Source organism: Pelodiscus sinensis, chromosome 15 (assembly GCF_049634645.1).
Source record: "Pelodiscus sinensis isolate JC-2024 chromosome 15, ASM4963464v1, whole genome shotgun sequence".
Classification (NCBI taxonomy): Eukaryota; Metazoa; Chordata; order Testudines; family Trionychidae; genus Pelodiscus; species Pelodiscus sinensis.
Window position 1 is genome coordinate 17,967,133 of NC_134725.1, and position 21,838 is coordinate 17,988,970.

Here is a 21,838-nt window from a genome sequence, read left to right on the forward strand (position 1 = left end):
AGAGCCTCAAGGTGCAGGCACCCACTGAAAGGAGGGCAGCTGCGTGGGGAGGGGGAGAACTGCTCAGCCAGAACAGGAAGATTGGGTGATGCCCCAAGTTGGTGCCCTGCCCTGGAGGTACTGAAGCTGTTCTGTTGGCTCAGGCCTGCAAATCACTGGGTGAAGCCCTGGGGCCAAGGGAATGTTGCTAATAATGTCTGTGTCTCAGGGTTTCATCTTCTGTGTTTAACCCAAACAGCTTTTTTCACCTTCTGCTGAACCAGAACCGATCCCCAGGCTCTACGACAGACCCCGGAGCACAGCCACAAGTTGGCTGAGCCAGGTGCTCTCTGGCCTGGTCAGATCAGGTCCTGGTGCTGTGGGGAGGAGGCCTGTGCCAACACTTGCCCACCAGCACTTCCCTGTTCTCAGAGACTCTGGCATCGGCTGGATCCTTCCCAAAGTTTTGTTTTCCAGTTTCCTTGCCAAACATTCTTTGACTCCTGCCACCCCAGTCTGCCAGTCGGACACTTACTCCTCCGTAGCCGCCCCGCCCTCCCCCCATGGGGGCTGAGTGTGCCTGTGCATCTGACAGCATGACTGCAGGCAGTAGAAACAAGGCTGGTTAGGAGCCGGGGATGGGTGGGGGGTGGGGAACTGGACTCTCCCCTTTATACAGGGTGAGAGGGATCTCACTGGGGACATGCCCCCGCTAGTGTGCAGCTCCCGAAAGGATCAGCTTTCTTGCTGGTCTGGGCTAGGGAAGCAGTAGTGAACACCTTGCTCCAGGATTTCTTCCTAATCCAGTTGCTGGGTTATGTGCTTGTCTTTGTGCTCTCTAGGCGAGTCAGGCCTGGGGAAATCCACTTTGGTGAATAGCCTGTTTCTGACAGATCTTTACAAAGAAAGGAAGCTTCTCAATGCTGAGGGTAAGTGCAGCCCACGGGGAACCCATAGGGGCCTGTTGTTTCCCCAAGGACTAAATCGTTTAAAATCCAGCTCTTGGCTTCCTCACTTCAGCCACAGCCAAACCTCTCCACGCACATCATTATGGCTGCTTAGCTGTCTCCCAAGTGAGCCATACAACCACAAGTGTTATAGCAAGAAGGGTGAGGGGCTGGCATTTCCCAGCACTGTGGTTTCCCCTCCACACAAAGAAAATATGCTGAGTGGCCTGATGATGGAGAGATACTGCTGTTTATTTAGCTCACGGGTGCCTTGGGCAAAGGGGTGCCGCTTCTTTCACTAGAAAGGGTCTCCTTCCTAGGGGGTGGTGTCAGAGGCTGGCCATTTAGATCAGTTGGTTAAGTGTGATTTGGGGTTTTATACTTTCTCCTTAAGTATCAGGCATTGGTCCCTGCCTGTGGCAGGATGCTGGCCTACAATATGATTTTGCATGGCAATTCCTATGATACCATTGAGAACTACAAAGCCTGTGCAGGAGGAAAGGAACATCTGGTAGTATTGGGAGGCAGCTTCCCTGGTAATTAGATCATGGAGTAGGAGTCAGAACAATGATGCTATCTCAGTGTGTGACCTTGGGCAAGTCAGTCTTTGCTCTGGGCCCCAGTTTCCCTGATTCAGGTAAAATGAGAGTAATACTGATCTATCTCATTCATTCATATTGTCTTTTCTACTCCCCTAGTCATGGGGGACAAGGCAATTTTGACATATATGCACAAAAGTTCTGTGTTCAGAGTTAGGTGAAAGTTTTCCATTAAAACTGGTTTGGGGTGGAAAATTGGGTTGTCAATTAAGTGAAATTTTCCATGAAAAGCACCTGTTTTGTACAGGAAAATTCATTTTTCACTGGAAAAGTGAATAGCCGAAAATAAAAATATTTCAATTCTGAAATGCTACCGTGGTGCCTTGTGGGAATTGCCTGTTCTCTTTAATGGGCCAGGCTCCCTGGCTGCAGTTAATCTTCCATGATGCACTACTGCCTCTTTCCAAGCCCATGATGTGAAATGGTGCCCAAGCAGGATACCGGGCCTGTAGAGGCAAATGAAACTACAAAGTGCAATGCCCATGAGGCACTGTGTTTCTCATTTCAAAATCAGATATTTTTGTTTTCTCACTTTTTGCCAAAGAAACCTGACACTTTCCAGCAGAAGGCTCCTGGACCTTGTGACAGTGCAGGGTGGCGTGGTGGGAGAAGGCCTGGTGCTGAGGACCAATCCATGTGCAGATGTGGCCTGTGGGGAGCGGGGTCCCCACAGCTAATCACTGGTTGCAGTTCATTTCTTTCTGTTTGAAGAGCGAATCAGCCAGACGGTGGAGATCCTGAAACACACCGTGGACATTGAGGAGAAGGGTGTCAAGCTGAAGCTGACGATAGTCGACACCCCAGGCTTCGGAGATGCTGTTAACAACACTGAGTGGTGAGGGGGCTGGGTCCCGCGTCAGGGGTGCCAGAATTGAGCGGGGGATGTCAGGAGGGCTTTGGCCCCATCACTTTTTACTCACTGCAAGTGTGAGTGACTGTGTGGAGGGGGTAGAGAAAAGCAAGCAGGGGGTGGGACATGGTGGGGGCAGGGCCACGGTCCAGGTGCCAGTGGGCTCCCCTTTAGGGAGCTTATACCACTCCTGACCCTGGGGTTCTGTCAGCTGCCATTCCCTTCCCTGAGGGTGATGGAGCTGAATCTAAGGTGGGAAGGAGGATGCTGCTCTCCAGCGTTATAGAGAAATCCCCAAATTCAGCCCTTAGCACTGCCCAGGTCAGGGACTTGGGGCTGGGGAGGTGGGGGGCAGGGACCTGGTACCTCCTGGGCTGTGTGTGTCTGAGATGACCTCCTATTAAAAACTGGGCTTGTTGTGTGTTGTGCTTCCCTTACCCCCTCTCCTCCAGCTGGAAGCCCATCACCGATTACATCGACCAGCAGTTTGAACAGTATTTCCGTGACGAGAGTGGCCTGAACCGGAAGAACATCCAGGACAACCGTGTGCACTGCTGCCTCTACTTCATCTCGCCCTTCGGACACGGGTGAGGCACTGCTCTGGCTGGGAGCCAGACTCCGGCCTGGGGCGAGTCTCAGGGTGCTGTGTGTGAGGTTGTCACAAATCCCTAAAGCCCTGCCCCCCTTTGCTTTCTTTCCCCTCTGCTACGGGGGTAGGAGTTGAAGGAGGGCTGGTAGCACCTACACAGTGCATTGCCAAGGCGGTGCTGTGTCATTGTTCATTCTGTGGTGCTGGTGGGAGGCACCCGTGCGCAGATATCATCCTCTTGTGGTATTGTGGGGGGTTGCAGGTAACAAGTCTGAGTGGGATTTGGGACTGGCGGTGCTAACAGCAGGCTGTGTGCTTTTGCCCTAACTGGACCTCCGCCATTCCCCTCTTACTCACTGATGTGACACACTCCAGTAACATGGTCCTTGTCTTGTGCGGAGACGTTCCATAGGCTCTGCAGCACTGAGAGTGAGGCCTGATCTCCAGGCACTGATCCCTGCAGACCCATAGGCCATTTCTTTCTGCTGCTCTCCTGTGGGAGCAGGATGGGAGAACCAGCATACAGCCCCATATCTTTCAATCTAGTGGATCTGTGCCCAACACAGGACACGGTGGGCGCAGAGAGAGATTTCAGCTGCCTTTACATCTCCCAATTCTGGCACCAGCCTGTTCCCTGACATACATTAACGTGGGCCCAGCAGGGGTACTCAGCTTGCTGGATTTGATAGTTTCATGCTGTGCAAGGTAGCTAAAGTGGGGCCCCAGGGTATAATCTGTAGTGGAGAATATACCCATCCTGTGTCTCTCTGCTTCACTAGGCTGAGCTGTTACAGGCTGGGAGAGGTATAGTCAAGCCACCCCCCATGCACTAGCTGCACCAACTGAGAACTCTCCCTGTGACTTGTAACACTGAAAATGCCCTTGCCCCAGGCTGAGTTTCTGTATCCCCCGACGTACCGCTAAGGGGGTGTCAGGCCTGGGCGTGAATGGGAGTGCCCCTCTTGAGGAAAGGCAGGTGGGTGAGTGTGACGGCATGTCGTCAGTAGAATAGAAGGTTTTATTGCTTCTCAGCGATACAGCACAGGCTCGATGTAGACATAGGAGGATGGGCAGACAGTCTTAGGCCCCTTGAAGGGGGGAAGGGGTTCGCAGGCCTCTGAACCCCCCTATCCTGGTCTTAGTCTGCTTCCTTCATGCTTCCCCACACTGAGAGTGCCCCCTCTCTCCATCACTGGTCACTCTCCTCCACCTCCCCCCCCAGGTAGCCACACGCCTTCCTTTGTTCAGTCTCCTTCCCCTGGCCAGGTGAAAAGTTGCTAGGCCATGGCCAACCTGCCTGCCCCCAGGGACCGCCCCGTGCTGGGCAGTGCACACAGACACACACACAGTCTCTGCAGAGCAGCATAAGCCAGTAGGGGTCACCCACAGCACAACACAGCAACCAGTGAATGCCAAAGCAGAGCGAACCCAGGGCCACAAGAGTGTACAGCACCCCCCACACGTCCCAGTGAGGTAACAGCGCCAGCCTTGCTAACCCCTGCTGCGCTCCCTCCCTGCCGCAGGCTGAGGCCAGTTGATGTTGAGTTCATGAAGGCTCTGCACGAGAAGGTGAATATCGTGCCTCTGATTGCCAAAGCCGACTGCCTGATCCCCAGTGAGATCCGGAAGCTAAAGGAGAGGGTGAGAGATGCTGCTGTCCTGTTCCGCTCAGGGTGACCCTCAAAGGGGTCAGGTGTCTGCACAGCCTCCCTAGTCCCAGATTCTGCCATAGCCTTGCTCTAAGGAGACCGATTAAGTCCCTCCTGCTGGAGAGGCGAACGATGTTTTTTACGTGGGGACAGCCAACTAGAAGTGAGCAGAACTTGCACTCCCTTACCCCCTTTGTGTCAGGGACACAATGGAATGACCTGACCCAAGGCCCTGTCCCATTGCTCCGCAGGTTTCATGGGGCTCCATGCAAAATAACCCACCTAGGTCCATCTTTACCTAAGGTTGGGTTCCCCACACTGTCTTGGCTCTGACTACAGAGATACCACTCGCTTTGTGGCCTGTAGTATCTCTTCTGCAGGGCTCAGCCAGCCAAGAGGGGAACCAAACTACGGAACCCATCGCTAGAGCCCTGTGTGGATACAAAATTGCATATCCGCATCTGTGTCTGTATCTTCAGAAATGAGCCGTGGATATTCGCATCCTCATTTGCGAGTGCAGATGCCCATGGATACAAAGGGTTCTACCCATAGCTCCTGCTACAGTGCCCCCTTACTCCCCCTCTAACTCACAGATGTGCTTAGGTACCCAGGGGCTGAGCTGCTCTTGTTTGTTCCTTCCCATGTGTCACTGTGCAGGGGCATTCCTGCCCTGGAGTTCAAGAAGACAGCAACTAACTAGCATTTATCCAGCCGTCTAGCAGCCACTGGCAAGAGAGGAAATGGGTCCAAAAATCCCCTCCCTGCCTTTCTCTAGATGCCTTAGTAAGCAGCCAGCCCTCATCGAGTCTGATTGGCATCACCCACTTCTCCTCAACTCCTGCATCCCAGAGAGTGCCCTGCAGGGTTTGAGAAGAGTCCACAGTTCTGTGTGGTTCCCACACTGGCATTCCCAGCCTGGGACCTGCCCCTCCTGCGCCAGCAACCAGAGCAGAGAGGCTGCAGTGAAGGTGGCTATGCGTGGGGTTGCATTTTCTGGTCATGCTGACGGGCTCTTGGGTGTTTTTTGTTCTTGTGCCCTTGCCGTCCGGGAGAGCAGATCCGAGAAGAAATTGACAAGTTTGGGATTAAAGTTTACCAGTTCCCAGACTGTGACTCTGATGAAGATGAGGAATTCAAGCAGCAAGACCGAGAGCTGAAGGTGAGGAAAGCCAGGACCTCTTCTTCCAGTTCCATAATTTCATCAGCTAGCTTGTGTGCACCACTGCCCTCTACTAGGCAGAATCAGAGCTATGCCATGTGTGTCAGAGGCCCTGTACTGATAAGTCAGTGGAGATTCTTCTTTATCTCCGGTGTAGCAGCCTGTACTTGAGGAATGGGAGGATCTGAGTTCTGTTCCTGTTGGTGTCAACTCCTGTTGAAGGTCTGGGTGGAGCACAGGGACATAGGTACTGTCCCGTGTGGCCATAGCTTTATGACAGCAGTCTTGTGGGCCGGGTTCATTCCTGGTTCAGTTCCATGGATTTCTCTCAGGATGTGTTTGTCTTGAATCTCCAGGTTGCCTAGCCACAGACTACCACCATATGTGGGGACCAAGGGCTCCTGTCCCTAACCTTTGAAGGGGGGAATTCATTCTCTCTCCTCTTGGCTTCGGGGTGCATCTGGCCAAGTTAGAGCCAGGCTGCCTCTGATGTTTTCAGTTGTGCCAAGGGATGGAGAATCTTTGGGATACCTGACCTGCCCAGATAACCCAGGGTGTCTGAAAAGCAATTACTGCAGCAGTGGGTGCACGGAGTCCCCAAGGTGGGTGTATCCTATGAGGCCAGGTTTCCTGTCCCCATCCCACCAGGAAGGATGCCCTAGCGTCAGCCAGTCTACAGGTGTGATCCAGCAATGCCATGGTGGCAGCTCCTACTTCCATGTCCCGGTTTCTGAGTGATGCTCTTCACCAAGGCGCAGTGATTCTCGCCTGCTGAGCTGTTGGGAATGCAGGGCCGGGCATGTAGGATGAAATGCTGTGATTGCACACGAGGCCGTTAGGGTCAGACCATGACCCTTGACCCATCAGCAAGGGACAGGCCCCTTTTCATTCCTGCGCAGGCTTAGGCTGGCTGAACTGGAGCTGAACTAGCAGTAAGTCCCTGAATGTGGCATGTGCGGGACAGCCTGGCTGGGGCAGCGTGAGCTGCCGTCTTGCTAATGGCCTCTCCAGAAAGGAACAACACGGGCCCCTCTCTGGATAATACTGTGTTCAGCACCTTGGAGAGAATGAGGTCCCTGTACAACCTGCCCGCCTGCAGTCCCACCCCAGGCCAGTCAATACAAATTTGTAGGTATCTGAACCTGAGTCTTCTGGGCTCCCAGCTAGCCATGCATGACTCCTGCCGGCCCTTCCCAATCTTCCCCATTGCTCGTCGGCTCTCGTTTCAGGAGAGTGCTCCCTTCGCCGTCATTGGCAGCAACACTGTGGTGGAGGCCAAAGGCCAGAGAGTGCGCGGGCGGCTCTACCCGTGGGGCATCGTGGAAGGTAAGCTGTGTTATCATAGAACACTAGGACTGGAAGGGACCTCGACAGGTCATTGAGTCCAGTCCCCAATGTTCCCCAAAGTCTCCAGTGTTCCCGGGGGCCTGGCAGGGAAGCCAGGAGGAGGAGGGGAGGGCTGGCAGCTCTGGGGCAGAATTACAGCTGGGCAGCTCAGGCGAAGGACAGAGCCCTAATGGCTGCACTGGGGCGGCCAGGATCTTCAGCTAAGTTGTATGTCTGGGGAACCCCACGGAGTAAGCATGTGTTTGCAGCACATGGTCTGGGACACCGAGGGAATGTCTGGGCTGTGTTCACTGTCTGTGACTGCAGTTCATGTGCACTCACCTGAGTGAGCTTTCATCTAGCTAGCTCAGGTATGGGTAAGAGGGAGGCTGGCAGCGTGGGCTTCAGCTGGGGCTGTGCCAGGTTAAGTGCTCAGGTGGGTAGGTTGCACTGAAGCCAGCGTTCTGTGAAAGAGCTTCACTGCTCTGTTAACCAAAGGAGACAGCTTGGAGCTAACTCAGTACGGCCACTCCAGCTCAGGTCACACCCTCAGACTGCGCCCCAGCACCCGCCATCGGGGGAAGAGCAGGTGTGTTGAACTGATCCCCAGGAGCCTCTTCTGATGCTGCAGTGGTGCCTTAGAAATACCAGGGGCAGGGAAGAGAGCATGTGCCTGTCTGTCTCTCTGGTTGTTTTGGAATGGAGCAGACTCTGTTTAATGTGCGGGAAGCAGCCTCTCTCCGCTTGGGAAGGCAGGGCACCGCCTGGTTGCTACAGAGCAGCCATGGCTCTCATCGGAGTGAAGATTTACATCCTTCAGCCCTCTACCCCAGTCAGAAATGCTTCGAAACCCACAAACACAGCACATTGTAATCACCCCATGAACTGCCGCTTGGCAGGGCCAATGCTGGTGGCAGTGGCCTGTGAGCTGCTGCGTAGCTGCAATATACCCCCAATGGGGAGGGTTTGTTGTGTGGATGGGAAGAACCAGTTGTTTTAAATGAGACATACTGGCATTCTGCTGAGGCAGCTCCCAACCCTCATTTGCTCTGGCTGGGTGAGTCAGTGATGTTCCGAGAGCCCCACAGAGCCCTACCATGCTATGGAGTGAATATTTCTTAAAGAGCTGGGCTGTCTGCTTTGGCCTATAATTTTCTGTCCTCGTGGATTACAAAAGCCCCTATGAACAGTGGCCTTCAATGAAGATAGCTACAGCTTTGACTCTCCTCTGGCTCGTGGCTGCAGGGTGCTTGTGGTTATTGGGTTGCACACTCAGTCATGTGCTAGGAATGCATTGACTGCTCAGCACCCTTGGCCAGGCCAGGTGCATTGCAGCGTGTGTGTCTGGGAAGAAATGCAGTTTGTATGGTCCCTGGTGTGATGTAGCCTGGCTGCCCTCGACGCTGCAAGCTAAAAAAAGAGGAATGGAGGCAGGTCAGAATGGGGACTTAACCTCTGCTGGGACTGACTCTCTTAACTGCACCAATACACAAAGGATCAATTAACTGGAAAATCCTGAACCAAGAAGTCCACTGATGAGGCCTGGGAACAGGTAGAGAGGAAGGGGGTAGTTGCATCAGGGCCCAGCAATTCAAAACAGCAGCAGGCGCCCTGAGCCCTTTAAATTTCTGCTGGAGCACCATGCTACACGCTCTGGGTGGCTCTAACGGGTGCAGGGTGGGGGGAGCTGGCATGTGTGCTCCTGGTGCACAGAAGGCTGCCTGCCCTAGCCCCTCCCCTTCTGCCTGAGGCCTCATTTCCTCCTCTCTCCCTCCCCCCCCCCCCCCACATCTTTCCCAGAGGCTTGTGGAGGCTGTCAGTGCCCCAGCCAGTGATGACTGTTTCAGAAGAGAAGTAAAGCTGCCAGCTGCGACGCTAGACAGGGGGTGATACTTATTGTTTATGGCAGCACCCACTATGTGCTAGGCACACACGGATGGTGCCCACGCCTCGGTGCAGCCCCTGGCACAGTTGCCTTCCTGTGACTTTGCCTCCCTGCTGTGCGTTCCTCCTCTTCGAAAGGAAGGGACTATGGGTCCAATCCAGAATCCATTGGGCTCCATGGAAAGAAGCCCATTGACTTCAGTGGACTTTGGGTCAGGTTCTAAATTCAGGCCAAAGAGAGATCCAGAGACCAGGCCTCCTAAAGCCCTTCTGTTTGATTTCAGTTAGTTTCAATTGCTAGCTGCAGTCTCAGAAAGGGTGCCCAGTCTGACGAATACGATGAACATGACCTGGTAACACTTGTCTCCAATCAGAACCCGCCTAGTCCCAGCCTGCATGCACAGTCTTTCTTCCCAGACAAAGCCCTGGGAGCCAGGCGCACTTAGCACCTGCCTGCAGGTCAGCCAGTTCAGGCTCTTGGGACCAAGAGGGGAAGCAATCCCTAGCACAGAGGGCCCTGTTGAAAATATTCTGCCTCTAGATCCTTCCCTTTTAAAACAGGGTGTTACCTCGATCCTAGGTGTCCTGATATCACACCAGCAAAGAGGCAGCCCCAGGGCGCGTGGACCCAAGCATTATGGAATGGGTGGGAGGGCAGGAGATGAGGTAGTGGGGCAGTCACCCTGTTGGGATGTGTGTTTAGTAAGCCAGGGGTTGGATGTGGCAAGGCTCTGAAGGGGCCATTGCTCATCCTTGGTGCAGGCATTGTTGGAGTGAAATGCAAGTGCAGTTTGTGCTGCTTTCACAGTGGAAAACCAGGCGCACTGTGATTTTGTGAAGCTGCGGAACATGCTGATCCGGACACACATGCACGACCTGAAAGATGTCACCTGTGATGTTCACTATGAGAACTACAGAGCTCAGTGCATCCAGCAGATGACCAGGTGGGTGCCTGGGGGTGGTGCTCTTCTGTGTGATGGAGAGGAGGGCTGCATCTGGTACCTCTTGGATGGGGAAGCTCTCATCTGCTCCTTGCTAATGGGACTCAGGGGTATTCCAGGTGCTGGGAGGTGCTCTCTGCAAAGATGCAGCCAGGTGTACTGGGAGGGGAAACAACGAGCCAATGGGCCACAATCACAGCATCTCCACCATCTGAGAACCACCGTGGGGAGACTGTATAGCCTGGTCACTGCACTTAGCCTTGGGGTGTGGGCACTGAGATAGATGGGTCCTCGCTCAGGAGCTCGTCTCAGTGCTAGGGAAGAGTAGACCTGATTTAGTGACAGTAATAGGAAATCAACCATCCCCTGGGGAATTGTCTGTGAACAGCTTGTGGTGCCAAAGCAGCAGCCTGGAAGGGAGAGTTGGCAGCTCCCACATCCTCACCAGCTGTGGCCATGTCTTAGTTATGACATCACCCCGAGATGCTGCTGTTTCTCTGGCAATGCCTCCGTCTGAGCAATTAGTGATTACTGAGTCTTAAATGTGTCTCCAGAGATTGCCCTGCCCTCTCATGGGTCACTGCATTCTGCTTCCCTGTAGTTTCAGCTGGCAAGGAGAGGTCACAGAAATCTCATAAAAATACCCCTCGGTCGTTGGTCTCTCACCCCTGCACATTTGAAATGTTATTGAAAATATGAAATTTTAAAAATCTCTAGCACCCTTCTAGGGTAGTTTGTAGCCTTCCCTTCCTGGGCTCAGCTGCTGCATAGTGTTGTTGTGCACTGTCCCATTCCACCCCAGAAGTAGCTGTATTTCACTGGTGGGCAAGCAATGCCTGTACACTGTGTGTAAATGTCTGTGTGCATGCATGTGGGTACACACCCACGTGTGATGTATATGTGAACACAGGCACATAGAATTACATTTCTGCGACTGACAAATTTATTTATTTTCATTGCTGGGAATGCAGCATCCCAAGATAGCTAGACATTAAATAAGATCTGAGAGAAGTGACATCTACTGTTCAGATACAGAATTTAGTAACTGTTTTTACAAAAAGGTGGAGAATAAATTACTTAACCAAAATAGTTATGCCTCCCCCATTTTTTAGATTCTAAAACTTCCTCTGGTTTGCCTCAAATTCCCATCTCTTTGCTGATTCTCTATACATCAAGTCCAAGGGAAGTGGGATTCAGTAGTATCCTACATGCAGCTGAATTCTAAGATAAATGTGCATTTACAGGCAGTCCCCGGGTTACATGGATCCGACTTACATCAGATCCCTACTTACAAACGGGGTGAGGCAACCCCTCACTAGCTGCTTCCCCCCAGCAGACCAGGGAGATGCAAAGCTAGCACCCCTCCCAGCAGACCAGGGAGACGTGGAACGGCTTTTCTCAGCAGACCCCTCAGCTTGAGAATAAAGGACTGAGGGAAGTGAGGTGTGGGAGAATAAAACTGAGCTCTGGAGAAATGTTTGGCTAGAGTTTCCCCATCAATATGTACTAGTTCCGACTTACATACAAATTCAACTTAAGAACAAACCTACAGTCCCTATCTTGTACGTAACCTGGGGACTGCCTGTATATATAGATCCTTTCTTGGGGAAAGAACCCAAACTACAATTTTGTAGGTGATTGGCAATTGAGCCAACAGGGCCGTCAAGTGGCAAGAGGAGGCAATGACACCTTGGAATTCTCTAAAGCAGCGATGGATAACCTTAGGCTAGTCAGTGGGCTGAGTGGCCGTCCTTCATTTTAGTGGGCTTCAAGATTGTCATAAGCAAGGTAATCTCCTGTGATAGGGTAGTTCTGCTAACTGTGCTTGTGTACCTAGAATTTGCGGGATGTGCTGATTGAACCATACCAGGGATTTGATTGGGTGTAGAGCGAGCGGACGGCTCTCACTGTCAATGTTGTGTGCAGTCAGCATACACCTCACTTCATGAGCCCGTGTTTTAAGAATGTGTTGCTTTAGTAATACCAGCAGGAAAACATTGAAGCACAGAGAAATCAGCTCAATCTGGCAACCTTGCACCTGAGCAACAGTCAACAAAATGTCTCATGGGCCATACATAGAGCCCCAGTGGGCCACAGGCTGCCCACCACGGTTCTAAGGACTATCCAATTGTCTCCTAAGAAGGGTTTTTCAGTCCTTGAATGTAGTACTTCTCTCCCTTGTTGTTAGGATTTGTGTGGCATAAGACGAGAGACGCCAGCTCTTTAAGGGCTTGGGATTACTATCCATAGTTGGTTTATGGCTTTCACCTCCACTAGCCACCCCAGCCCACTCCTCTGAAATTGCACTTTTGTTACCTTGAGTGACACGTGCCCGTGTGTGAGTGGATCCCACACACCTCTGCTGTGCTCCCTCAAACTGCATCCAAACAGCCTGAGGTTTGTGCTACTTCCCAGCTGGCTGGCAAGGCGCATGTGGGTGCGAGTATGTCCTGATGTGTTTGTGATAGGCCCTCATTCCCCTCTGTGCAAATCACAGCCAGGCTGGGACAAGAACGGACTGAATTTTCTCCATTTTTTTCTCCCCCAGTAAGCTGACTCAAGACAACAGGATAGAAAGCCCCATCCCTATCCTGCCCCTTCCAACGCCTGATGCTGAAACAGAGAAGCTCATCAAAATGAAGGATGAAGAGGTAGGTACCCACTGCACCGTGCCTCCTCCGTGACCAGCAAAGGGGCTGCCCCTGGGGAGGCAGTCCTGGGTTTCACCGGTGCCCCCATCGTTGCTCCTTCCTCTGTTCTTCTTTCTATTGCCCTCTGCACTCACAGGCTCCCAGTCAGGAGGGCAGAGCTTAAAGGCTGTGTCCTTCCTGGGCAGTGACAATGCCAACCCATGGACTGTAGAGTGAGGCCCTGCTTGCACCCGTGCCAGAAGTCACCATGGTCAGAGAGAACCTAGAGGGTCTCTCTGAAAGCCCTTTCCTCCCTTCCCCAGCTGAGCAAAGCACCAGTCAGCACTGCCTTAGTGAGCACCATCAGGTTACAGAGTTGGAGGGTTTAAGGCCACCAGGGACCACCTCTGCCCTATGCAGTGTGTGTGACTGAAGCACCAAGAGGTCAGCTGAAGTGCAGACCAGGATCAGGTAAAGCGCAAGCTGGGACCGCACACGTTCCCCTTACGCAGCCCGTCCAGGCCATGCAGTGCTGGCTGCACAGCTGCCCGGCTGTAGTGCAGCCCCGGCGCCACATGGTGCCAGCCACTGTGCGGAGTTACTGGGGGAAAGGAGCAGGAACAGGATGTGAGGCGAAGTTGTGATCACGAGATAAGAGGGCAGAGCTGTGGGCAGCCCAGTGCCTTGGGGAGAGAGCAGCAGCCTTAGGCTAGTTTTTACTTTGCCGTGTCCCTGCTGTGTGGCACGCGTAACAGGCATTGGCTGAGGGGGTCAGGCAGGAGATATAGAAGCCAACCCCTCTAGGGTAACCCAGGGCAGAAGCTAAAGAGCAATGACCCAGTGGAGATTGATGAGTCTCAGCCCAGTGTCTGCCTGACAAATGTCTGAATTGGAACTTTGACTCCCTTGTTAGTAGAGAGACCAAGACCCCCGAGGCTGCCCTGCTTCATCCCCAAGTGGGGTGAACTCCCATCACCCATCCTGCCCTCCCTCGCCCCCTAGTGGAGGTGAACCACACAAGCAGGGCAGTGTGGGGAAGCTTGCCCTGTGCCTGTTGCACTTTGTCCCATGAATAAGCAGAGGACGTTCATCCCCTGCTGGCCTTTCCCTTTTCACTCTCTACTCATGGTGTGGGTAAAACCTGTCACTCCCTCTCCTTAGGGAAATGGGGCCCAGGGGCCAGCTGTGCCACCAGACTGGTCTCCCTGGTATCCACCAGCATCCCCTTAATCTCACCAAAACTGCGTGTAAGCCGCCCATCGATGGAGAGGATTCCTCCAAACATTGGCTGCTGCATAAACCTGTGGATTCTGTGAGCCGTAACTAGCTAGCCCAAGCAGATAGCAGAGTGAACAGCAATGTACACAGCTCCAGCCCTGACGAGCGGAGGGGAGGGGGCGGAGAGTGGGACCTAGAACCCCACTCGCAAACATATGGTCCCAGTAACAGAGCATGTCCACCACTAACTGAAAGCATCCCACTGTCCGTGGTGGAGCCGCAATCTCTCTGATCTTCTCTGTCTCCTGCAGTTGCGAAGGATGCAGGAGATGCTGCAGAAGATGCAGCAGCAGATGCAGGACCAGTGAGAGCCAGAAGGATGGAGGGCAAAGGGAATCCCTGGTGATCTTCTGGGGCCCAGCTTGAGATGTGGCCATTGTAAAAAGAAGTTCCCCATTGTGTAGAGACTTGTGGGTGAGAGCTGTCCCCTCCTCTAATTTATTAGCAGCAACACTGGCTTTCCTGGCAGCAGGATTGCAGAAGAGGCTCTTCACTTGCAGTTTACTGGTGTGTTTTTCTTTTGTTTCTTTTAAGCCTGGGAAGTGTCTACGGTGTTTTTAGAACTGTTCCAACTTCTAGATGTACTAAAACCTTGCTAGGGAATGTGCCGCTGTTTAGAGTTATGGTTTCTATGGCGTACAACTTGAAGATGCTGTGTAAATGCACATAAATGTTTACTCCCAACCAAGGTGCTGGGACCCTCCCTTTCCCCATCACCCTGGGCCAGGGCAAGCACCTTGACGGGTAAATATTCCCTCTGAACCAAGAGCTCATGAGTTGGACCAAGCCAGCCATTCCTCTCCACTGCTCTGGATGGCAGAGCAGCAGGGGGTGAAGTTGATCAGGGAACACAGTCCTGCAGGAGTATTTTTAAGGTGCCTGAACATTCCTGCCTGATTTTCCTATTGAGAAACTCCAGGATTTTTGCACTGTGAGGAAAGAGATCAGCCTCCTCCACTAGGTTAGAAAATACCAGCTTCCACTGCCTTCATTTAGAGCAGTGTTTCTCAACCAGCAGTCCCTGGCCTGACACCGTTCCCTGAGGTCTCCCTGACTCACTTTGGAAAGGTGGTGATTCAGCGCCAGATATCAAAGGTTGAGAGAACCTGCTTTAGAGCATAATTGTGAGGATGTGGTTATCTGCATTGGGAGAACTGGCTTGCAAGATGAGGCACCTCTGGGAATTAGTATTGGAGTAGCCCAGGAGGCGCCAGCATCTTCCCAGCTCCCTCAACTGTGCTTCTTCTGTGGCCAAATCACATGGTAGATCTGAGTCTCTGGCAGAACTGTGGAGCAGCTAGAAAAGCCTCCTGCTACCTACCTTTTTTGGGTGAGGGAAATGGTGTCTCAGCTGCCAGCCAGCTTTGCATAGCTCCTGGGCTCACTTGTAAAGGTAACAGGCCAGTCACAGTGGTAGAGGGACCAAAGAGCTAAGGGCTGTGTCCCCATTTGTATTTGAGCAGGGGAAGCCTCAAGGCAGGAGATGAATCCTAAACACGGAGCCTTCCTCATTCCACATTTGGAGCCTTGTGAGACAGGGAGGGAGGACACCTTTCTCTGCACCTCTCTCGCTGGACTGAAAAGTTCTGTCAGAGCAGAGGAGGCCAGATAGGCCTATGGAGGGAGCAGGTTGTTGTTGACTAGGCTGAGGGCAGCAGGGGACTATCTGAAACCCTGGCAGAAGGCTTAGTGCAGCCCAACTCCATTAGCTGTGCACACCTGCCTCCCTTCCCTTTCGCACGGGACTCTACCCAACAGCCCTTTTGGGCTGTAGCTTTGGGCTTGCAGACGTGGGCAGTAGTTTCCAGCCCCTGCTCCTAGTCATGGGGACCTGCGCCATTGAGTTTCAGGCCAGGGGAAGCTGAGGGGATCTGGTGGCAGAGATACAAGGGCCGTGTCTGCAGCAGCCACTGTCATTTGCTGGTTTATTTTTAACAAGCACAGTAAGAAGAGCAACGGGAAGTGTGGTATGTCTGATAGTGCTGATGCTAGCCTGCCAAGGAAAATAGGCACAGAAATCTAACTGAATCTTCCCTTAGTCTCCTTTTAGCTCTGGTAAAGAGTTGATTTCCTGACGCACATGGGGATGGGTTCTTCCTGCCCATCCCCTGGAGCCCTATATAGGGATGTAAGCGACTAGTCGACTATCCGATAAGTAAATGCTTATCGGATAGTTGACTAGTGACTTGACTAGTTGCTTCTCCTGCCTTGCTGCCTCCATCAGAAAGAGGCAGCAAGGAGGGGAGCAGGATCTGATGCTGGTGGGAGCTGGCTTAAAAGCCGGCTCCCCCCCAGCACCATCTCTGTGGGGAGAAGGGACAGGGGTGCAGCAGGGCTCTTGCTACATTTGAAAAGCAGAAGCACTGTGGGGAGCCTGGGATAAGCTGGGGGCTCAAATATTCCTCAGCTGCCCCCGCAATCCCTGCTTTTGAGCCAGCAGGGCTCTTGCTACATTTCAAAGGCAGAGTCGCCCTTATCGACTAATTGAATAGTCAATGCTATTTACTATTCGATTAGTTGATTAATCTAAATTTAGCATCCTTAGTCCTATGGGTGCCCATTTATCCATGGCTTGGTGGTGTTCACAATGGCCGACACTTGGTGTGATACAGCCATGGCGGGTGTGATGAAGTGCTAGGGCTGCTTCTGTTATTTGTCTCTGCCATGCTGGCGTCTCTCCACTGGGCCTTAGGGGCCCAATCTCTTGTCCTGTTGGTGAGTAGCTTGGGTGGTGCTGGTTATTCACAGGCAAGCCTCTTTTATCTCGAATAGGTGTTGGAGAGACGGGACAGACCTGACGTAACGAGGAGAGGCTAAGCTCACGAGGGCCAGCATGCCTCTTGATACAGATGCCTAAGCTAGGCCAGAGCAAATGGAACTGCTGAGCTTAGCGCCATGATGCCCAACACACCAGCCGCTAGCTAAGGGGTGGGGGGGACATTTTTGGGTCGGGGGTCACTGACCCACAGAAAAATCAGTCAAGAGCTGCACACAAGTGAGAAGCAAAAAGAAAAACAACCAACCAAACCCCTTCACTGACATGGCCCCCAACTGAGGAGAGAGACACTCCCCACATGCCCCTCGCACACCAGAGCCCCAGGGGGACCCAGGCTAGCAGATTTTGTGTGCTCCAGCCTTGCAGGAGGTGGGAGAGGCTGGAGCACCAGTGCGGGTTCCCCAATGCTGGAGTGGGGGAAAGCTCTGAGCCTCGGGGGCTGGATCCAGGCAAGCCAGGGGCTGCATGCGGCCCCTGGGCCTTAGGTTTCCCACCCCTGTATGTGGCTATTTGGCTGGTTGAGTGTGGCTAGTTCGCTATAGCAGAACTGGTTGGACACCATGGGCTTAGAGGCTAGCTCATTTAAGAGGCCTCTCTTCCCCAATGAAATACAGAACAGTGCAGTGTGCCTGGAGGACAAACTCAGGCCAGAAGTGCAATGTCATTATCTTCCCAGATCTTTTGTCCAGTCCCACCCCCTATGTGAGAAGCACATAAGAGATGGTCAGTGCCTTGCCAGGATAGACTGAGCAGCCATTAACTCTTGTCAGCAGTGTTCAGTGCCAGACGCTTAAAGGGAAAGTGTGAGCCGCCTCACCCTAATGCACTCACTTGTGTGGTATTGTAGCACAAAAGGACAGCTTTTTCCAGGTCTGGGCTGGTGATCATTTGCTATCCTGATGCATCAGGATTGCTAACTTGTATCAATTGTATTTGTGCTACTGTAACTGCAAATGCTGTTTCTGTTCATTGGAATGTCTCTTCTCCTTTTGTAAAGTTTGCTAAGTTCCTTTCTTCTACACTATCCTTAGGCAGTGAATTCCACAAGTTAACAATCAGTTGCAGGTAAGATGGTAACATTTCCAGACCAGCCTCTATGCAAAGCATATTCTAACCCAAAAGGGAGGTAGAGGAGATGATTTTCCTGTTAGCATTACGTGGCAGCTTGGTTGAATGCAACCTGCAGCTGTCCTGGTGGCAGAGTCATTGAAATAGGGCACTACTGTGAATCTGAGGCATTTGGCAGGACCTGTACCCAGAATTGCTAAGACGTGAGTCCCCTTTCCCAGTGAGCCTGTCTCCATCAACTCAGTGCAAACTTCTGCTAAATCAGGTAAAGTTTCCCAGACCCATTCCACACCGAGCTGAACTCCTTGGCCCTGGGAGAGGCAGCTTGGAGTCAGAGAGAGAAAAACACCTGCTGCCAAGGCAACTAGAGATGCAACTTCTCCAGAGGTGAAGTAGGAGAATTAAGATCCAGCAGCAAAGAAGATGCAGCAGGTTTCCTCCGCTGGGGGATGGGCTGTCTGCCTGGAAAGACTTTGAAAATGGAGGTGGCACTTGAGGACTCTAGGCCATGTTATGCTTTCCAAGTGGAGTCTCCCTCTATTGAACAGAGCCGTGCTATGGAAGAGGCATTCCTGGATAAGCATGGTCTAGGGAGGCTGTCATCCCTTGTAGCAGTGAAGGAAGTTAAGTGTATGAATAGGTTGCTCCTTCCCCCTACCACACACACCTAAGTGTACACATGCAGGCCCACCATCAGGGAGGAAAAGGGGGCATCTGCCCCAGGGCCCGGCGATACAAAAGGGCCCAGAGCTCCTGGCTGCCACTGCTAGTGTGGCAGCAGCTGGTGCTCCAGGCCCTTTAAATTGCTGCAGGAGCACCATGCTTTGCATTCTGGGCTGCACTGAGGAAGGTGCAGTGCTCTCTAGGAGGTGCTATAGGCTGCCCCCTTCCACCCAAGGCCTCACCCCTTCCATGGGTGTGGAGCAGCCCGCAGCCTTCCCTCCGCCCCCACACAGGGGTCCAGTGAGGCTGTCCTCCCCACTGCAAACACACACCTGCATCTGAAACTCTTGCAAATTTTTTTATGCTTTAGCGACTCCAGGAGTTGAGTCCTACTCCACTGAGTTCTTTTGAGCTGTAGCTGGGCCGGAGTTGTGGGTGCAACCTCTTAAACTGTGTGCCTGGTTGGAGAGGTGGTGGTGGGATGAACCCATTCGTGTGCTATTGCTACACCACTCCTGGCTCAGCCAGCACTTGCTGACTACCTGCATGCCTTGTTCTGCATCCCGTTCCTTTGGGAGGGGGGGAGGTGAAAGGGGATTCCATTCTTCACGCTGTGCGACAGCTTTTCCCTGCTCTCTCATTGCACATGAAGCCACCCTTGTAACCCCGGCTTGCTTGTGACCATGTGATTTCCGCATCCCCTCGCTGTGTTCCTAGGCACTTCCTTTCCCCCTTGTTGGTTTGGTTGGGGTCTCTTGTACATTTCTGTTGAGTATTTTGTCCTTTGAACAAAGAGAAACAAACCCTTCGGAAGCATGTCCATTTTATTAAAATGATGATGACAGCTGTTATTCTTATTAATTATGTTTACTACCTGAACTGGTCAGTGAAATAAATATATGAAAAAACCCACAAAATGACCTTTTCCTGATTTGTTTTCTGTCTGCAGTAAGGGAACTTGTTATGAGTGGGGACAGAAATGCAAGATGCCTAGCAAATTCTGTCCTGTTCTCTTGTTTCACAAGACCAGGCTGGATGTAGGCATAGGCCATGTTAAATCTGAGCAGTTCTGTGAGCTGCTTACTCATTCAGAGGGGAACATGGTCCCGGGATGCCAGAGTGCTGGGGTGGGGCACCTGAGAATATGAGAGGAGACGGTCAGGTATGGGCTGGCAAATCTGTGCCTCCTCCCACTTTAAATGGCACTCCATAGCCCTCGCATGCAGGAAGCACAGTTTCAAATTCTCTGGCCTGGGTTATGCAGGAGATCAGATAATCATAATGGTTGTTTCTGGCCTATACCTGGGTTGTCCAAGTTGCACCCTGGCCACCCACCAATGAAAGAAAAACACTACAGCATAAGCTGAGCCATTTGTGAGCTAGGGTTCCAATTCCTGCCTGCCTTTTTCTCTACCACATTGGGTCACTCTGATTACAGTTTAATGTTCTTAAAGCAGGGGTGGGGAACCTCTTTTGGGTTGGGAGGCAGGCCACTGACCCACTGAAATCCGTTGTGGGCCGCACACAAGTGAGAAATGGAGAAGAAACCCTCGCTGTGGCCCCTGGCTGGGAAGCAAAAAGACACTCCCCACATTCCCCTCACACACCAGAGCCTCGGGAGGCCCAAGCTAGTAGATTGTTTACACTCCAGCCCCCAGAGGGGCCGCAGCAGGGCTGGAGAACCAGCATGGGCTCCCCAATGCTGGGTAGGGCTGAGCCAAGCCATGGACTGTATCCAACCCCAAGGCCAGAGGTTCTCCACCCATTTTAAAATATTCGAGATGAGTTTTTATCCTCATTGTGGGCCAAATCCTGCCTTCAGCTACTGCCCCACTGAATCAGTTGGCCCAGTTCTCCTTCCTGCTCTGGTCTGGGAGCATTCAACACGCATGTGTAAATGAGAGCAGTGTGTCTGGCCCAATGGAATTCCAATAGCCTGACCTGAGAGGGATTATATGGGAATAGTGGGGGCAGGGTATGGCCCTTAATGCACATGCTGGGGACATGATGTCCACATCCCAGGAGTGTCCAGCTGGCCTGCAGATGTTTTTATCCCTTTGGCTTCACTGCTCAGGCTGGAGTGTCTTCCAGTGCCGCAAATCCCACCGGCAGGATGTGGTAAACCTGCCTCGTTAATTCTTAGTGCTGCTGAGTCATCTGACTATCAAGCCCAGCCTGCTAGAGCAGGATGTTCCCATGAGCGTTATCTTTCCCAGAACTGGCCAGCCAAGTTAGTCTGCAGCTTTCCCCTGGATCCTGCCTTTCTTTGTGTGCAAGGAGCGGACTGGCATTGCAACCCTTGCAACCTTGTGAAAGAAAGCAATTTTCAGAAGAGCCTCTCTTCTGCTCCCTCCCTGCACAGTGAGTGACCCAGGTTGCAGCTGAAAGCCAGAGCACCTCCTCAGAAGTCACTGGCTGCTAAGAAGGGCTTGGATTACATAAGCACTCTAATGGAAGCCCCCCAAAGGAAATCTAAACTCCTCTGAGGAGCGCTGAAACCGCACACAGCTCTGATATGATGGTGGGGGCACTGCTGCCTGTAATGCTCTTTCAGATGAACTGTGAATCCAGTAAGAGTCATGAAAGATCCCCTGCTGTTTTTCACAATGGGAATTGTGTGAACCGGAATTTTCTGGTCTAATTGAATCTTGAGTAATTGCCTAACTCCAGCTTCAGTTGGAAACAGGATTCCCCCTCGCTCCCTGCCCCAACCTGTTTGGTCCCCACATAGAGAGATTCACTAAAGAGGGACCTGTCCACAACCAGTAAAGACCTCATCTCCTAGCATCAACTGGTTACAGGGGCCAGGCATTTCCTGTCCCAGACTGCAACTCCATGTCCTGTCTCCTTCACTTCCTGTTCCAGTGCCGCACACTCTTGAAACAGCTGCAAGCAGTTGTGAGTCGTAGTTTTGTGTACCTGTAGTTTGTAAAGGGCTCATGGATGAAAGACATAACACAAGGTATTATGGGAATTACTTGGAGTCCTAGCATATTGAAACAGACACTGCTCTCAATGTTAGATTCTCCAAACTTCCTTTCTAACCTCTCAGCTGAGCAGTAAGATCTCTGTCTAATCCTGCCTGGTTGCCATGACTAAGTCTTTTCCAGCCTTGAGAGGGCCAGAGCTGCACACTGAACAGGCTTAGTGGAAGGGGAACAAATTGAGAGGTATTTGCCATTGTTGAGACAGAGCTGGACAAGCAAAGTGGAGCTGAGTATGGGAAATTATGGGTTCTTTCCCAAGCACTGATGGGGTTTTGAAGACTCTTCTATGGATTTTGCATATTTTTTGGTTGCTAGTGACCAGAGAGGCACAGAAATACTCTGGGTTTATTATCTAAGAAGGTGGCTGCCTTTCCCAAGGGTGCTGGGGTAAAACAGGGCAGGGCTACACCATTAAGGGATACCAGCTCAATGCCTCCCTTTATCCTCCCATGTTCCTGGACACAGATCTTCTGCCATTCATGTCATCATTAGCCCTGCCACATTCAAAGCATT

At 52.2% G+C, this 21,838-nt stretch overlaps 1 protein-coding gene across 2 annotated transcripts in view; it reads left to right on the forward strand.

Moving 5' to 3' along the window:
* The window catches only part of SEPTIN5 (septin 5), an 80,956-nt gene extending 61,686 nt beyond the window's left edge, over positions 1-19,270 (forward strand). For both annotated transcript variants that reach the window (XM_075898294.1, XM_006134941.3), the window contains exons 3-11: positions 822-908; positions 2,237-2,360; positions 2,828-2,962; positions 4,488-4,605; positions 5,671-5,772; positions 7,002-7,098; positions 9,791-9,926; positions 12,472-12,574; positions 14,083-19,270. In XM_075898294.1, coding sequence (XP_075754409.1) covers positions 822-908; positions 2,237-2,360; positions 2,828-2,962; positions 4,488-4,605; positions 5,671-5,772; positions 7,002-7,098; positions 9,791-9,926; positions 12,472-12,574; positions 14,083-14,139 — 959 coding nt within the window. In that variant the 3' untranslated portion in view covers positions 14,140-19,270. The remainder of the gene's footprint in view (positions 1-821; positions 909-2,236; positions 2,361-2,827; positions 2,963-4,487; positions 4,606-5,670; positions 5,773-7,001; positions 7,099-9,790; positions 9,927-12,471; positions 12,575-14,082) is intronic.
* Positions 19,271-21,838: the final 2,568 nt, after the last annotated feature.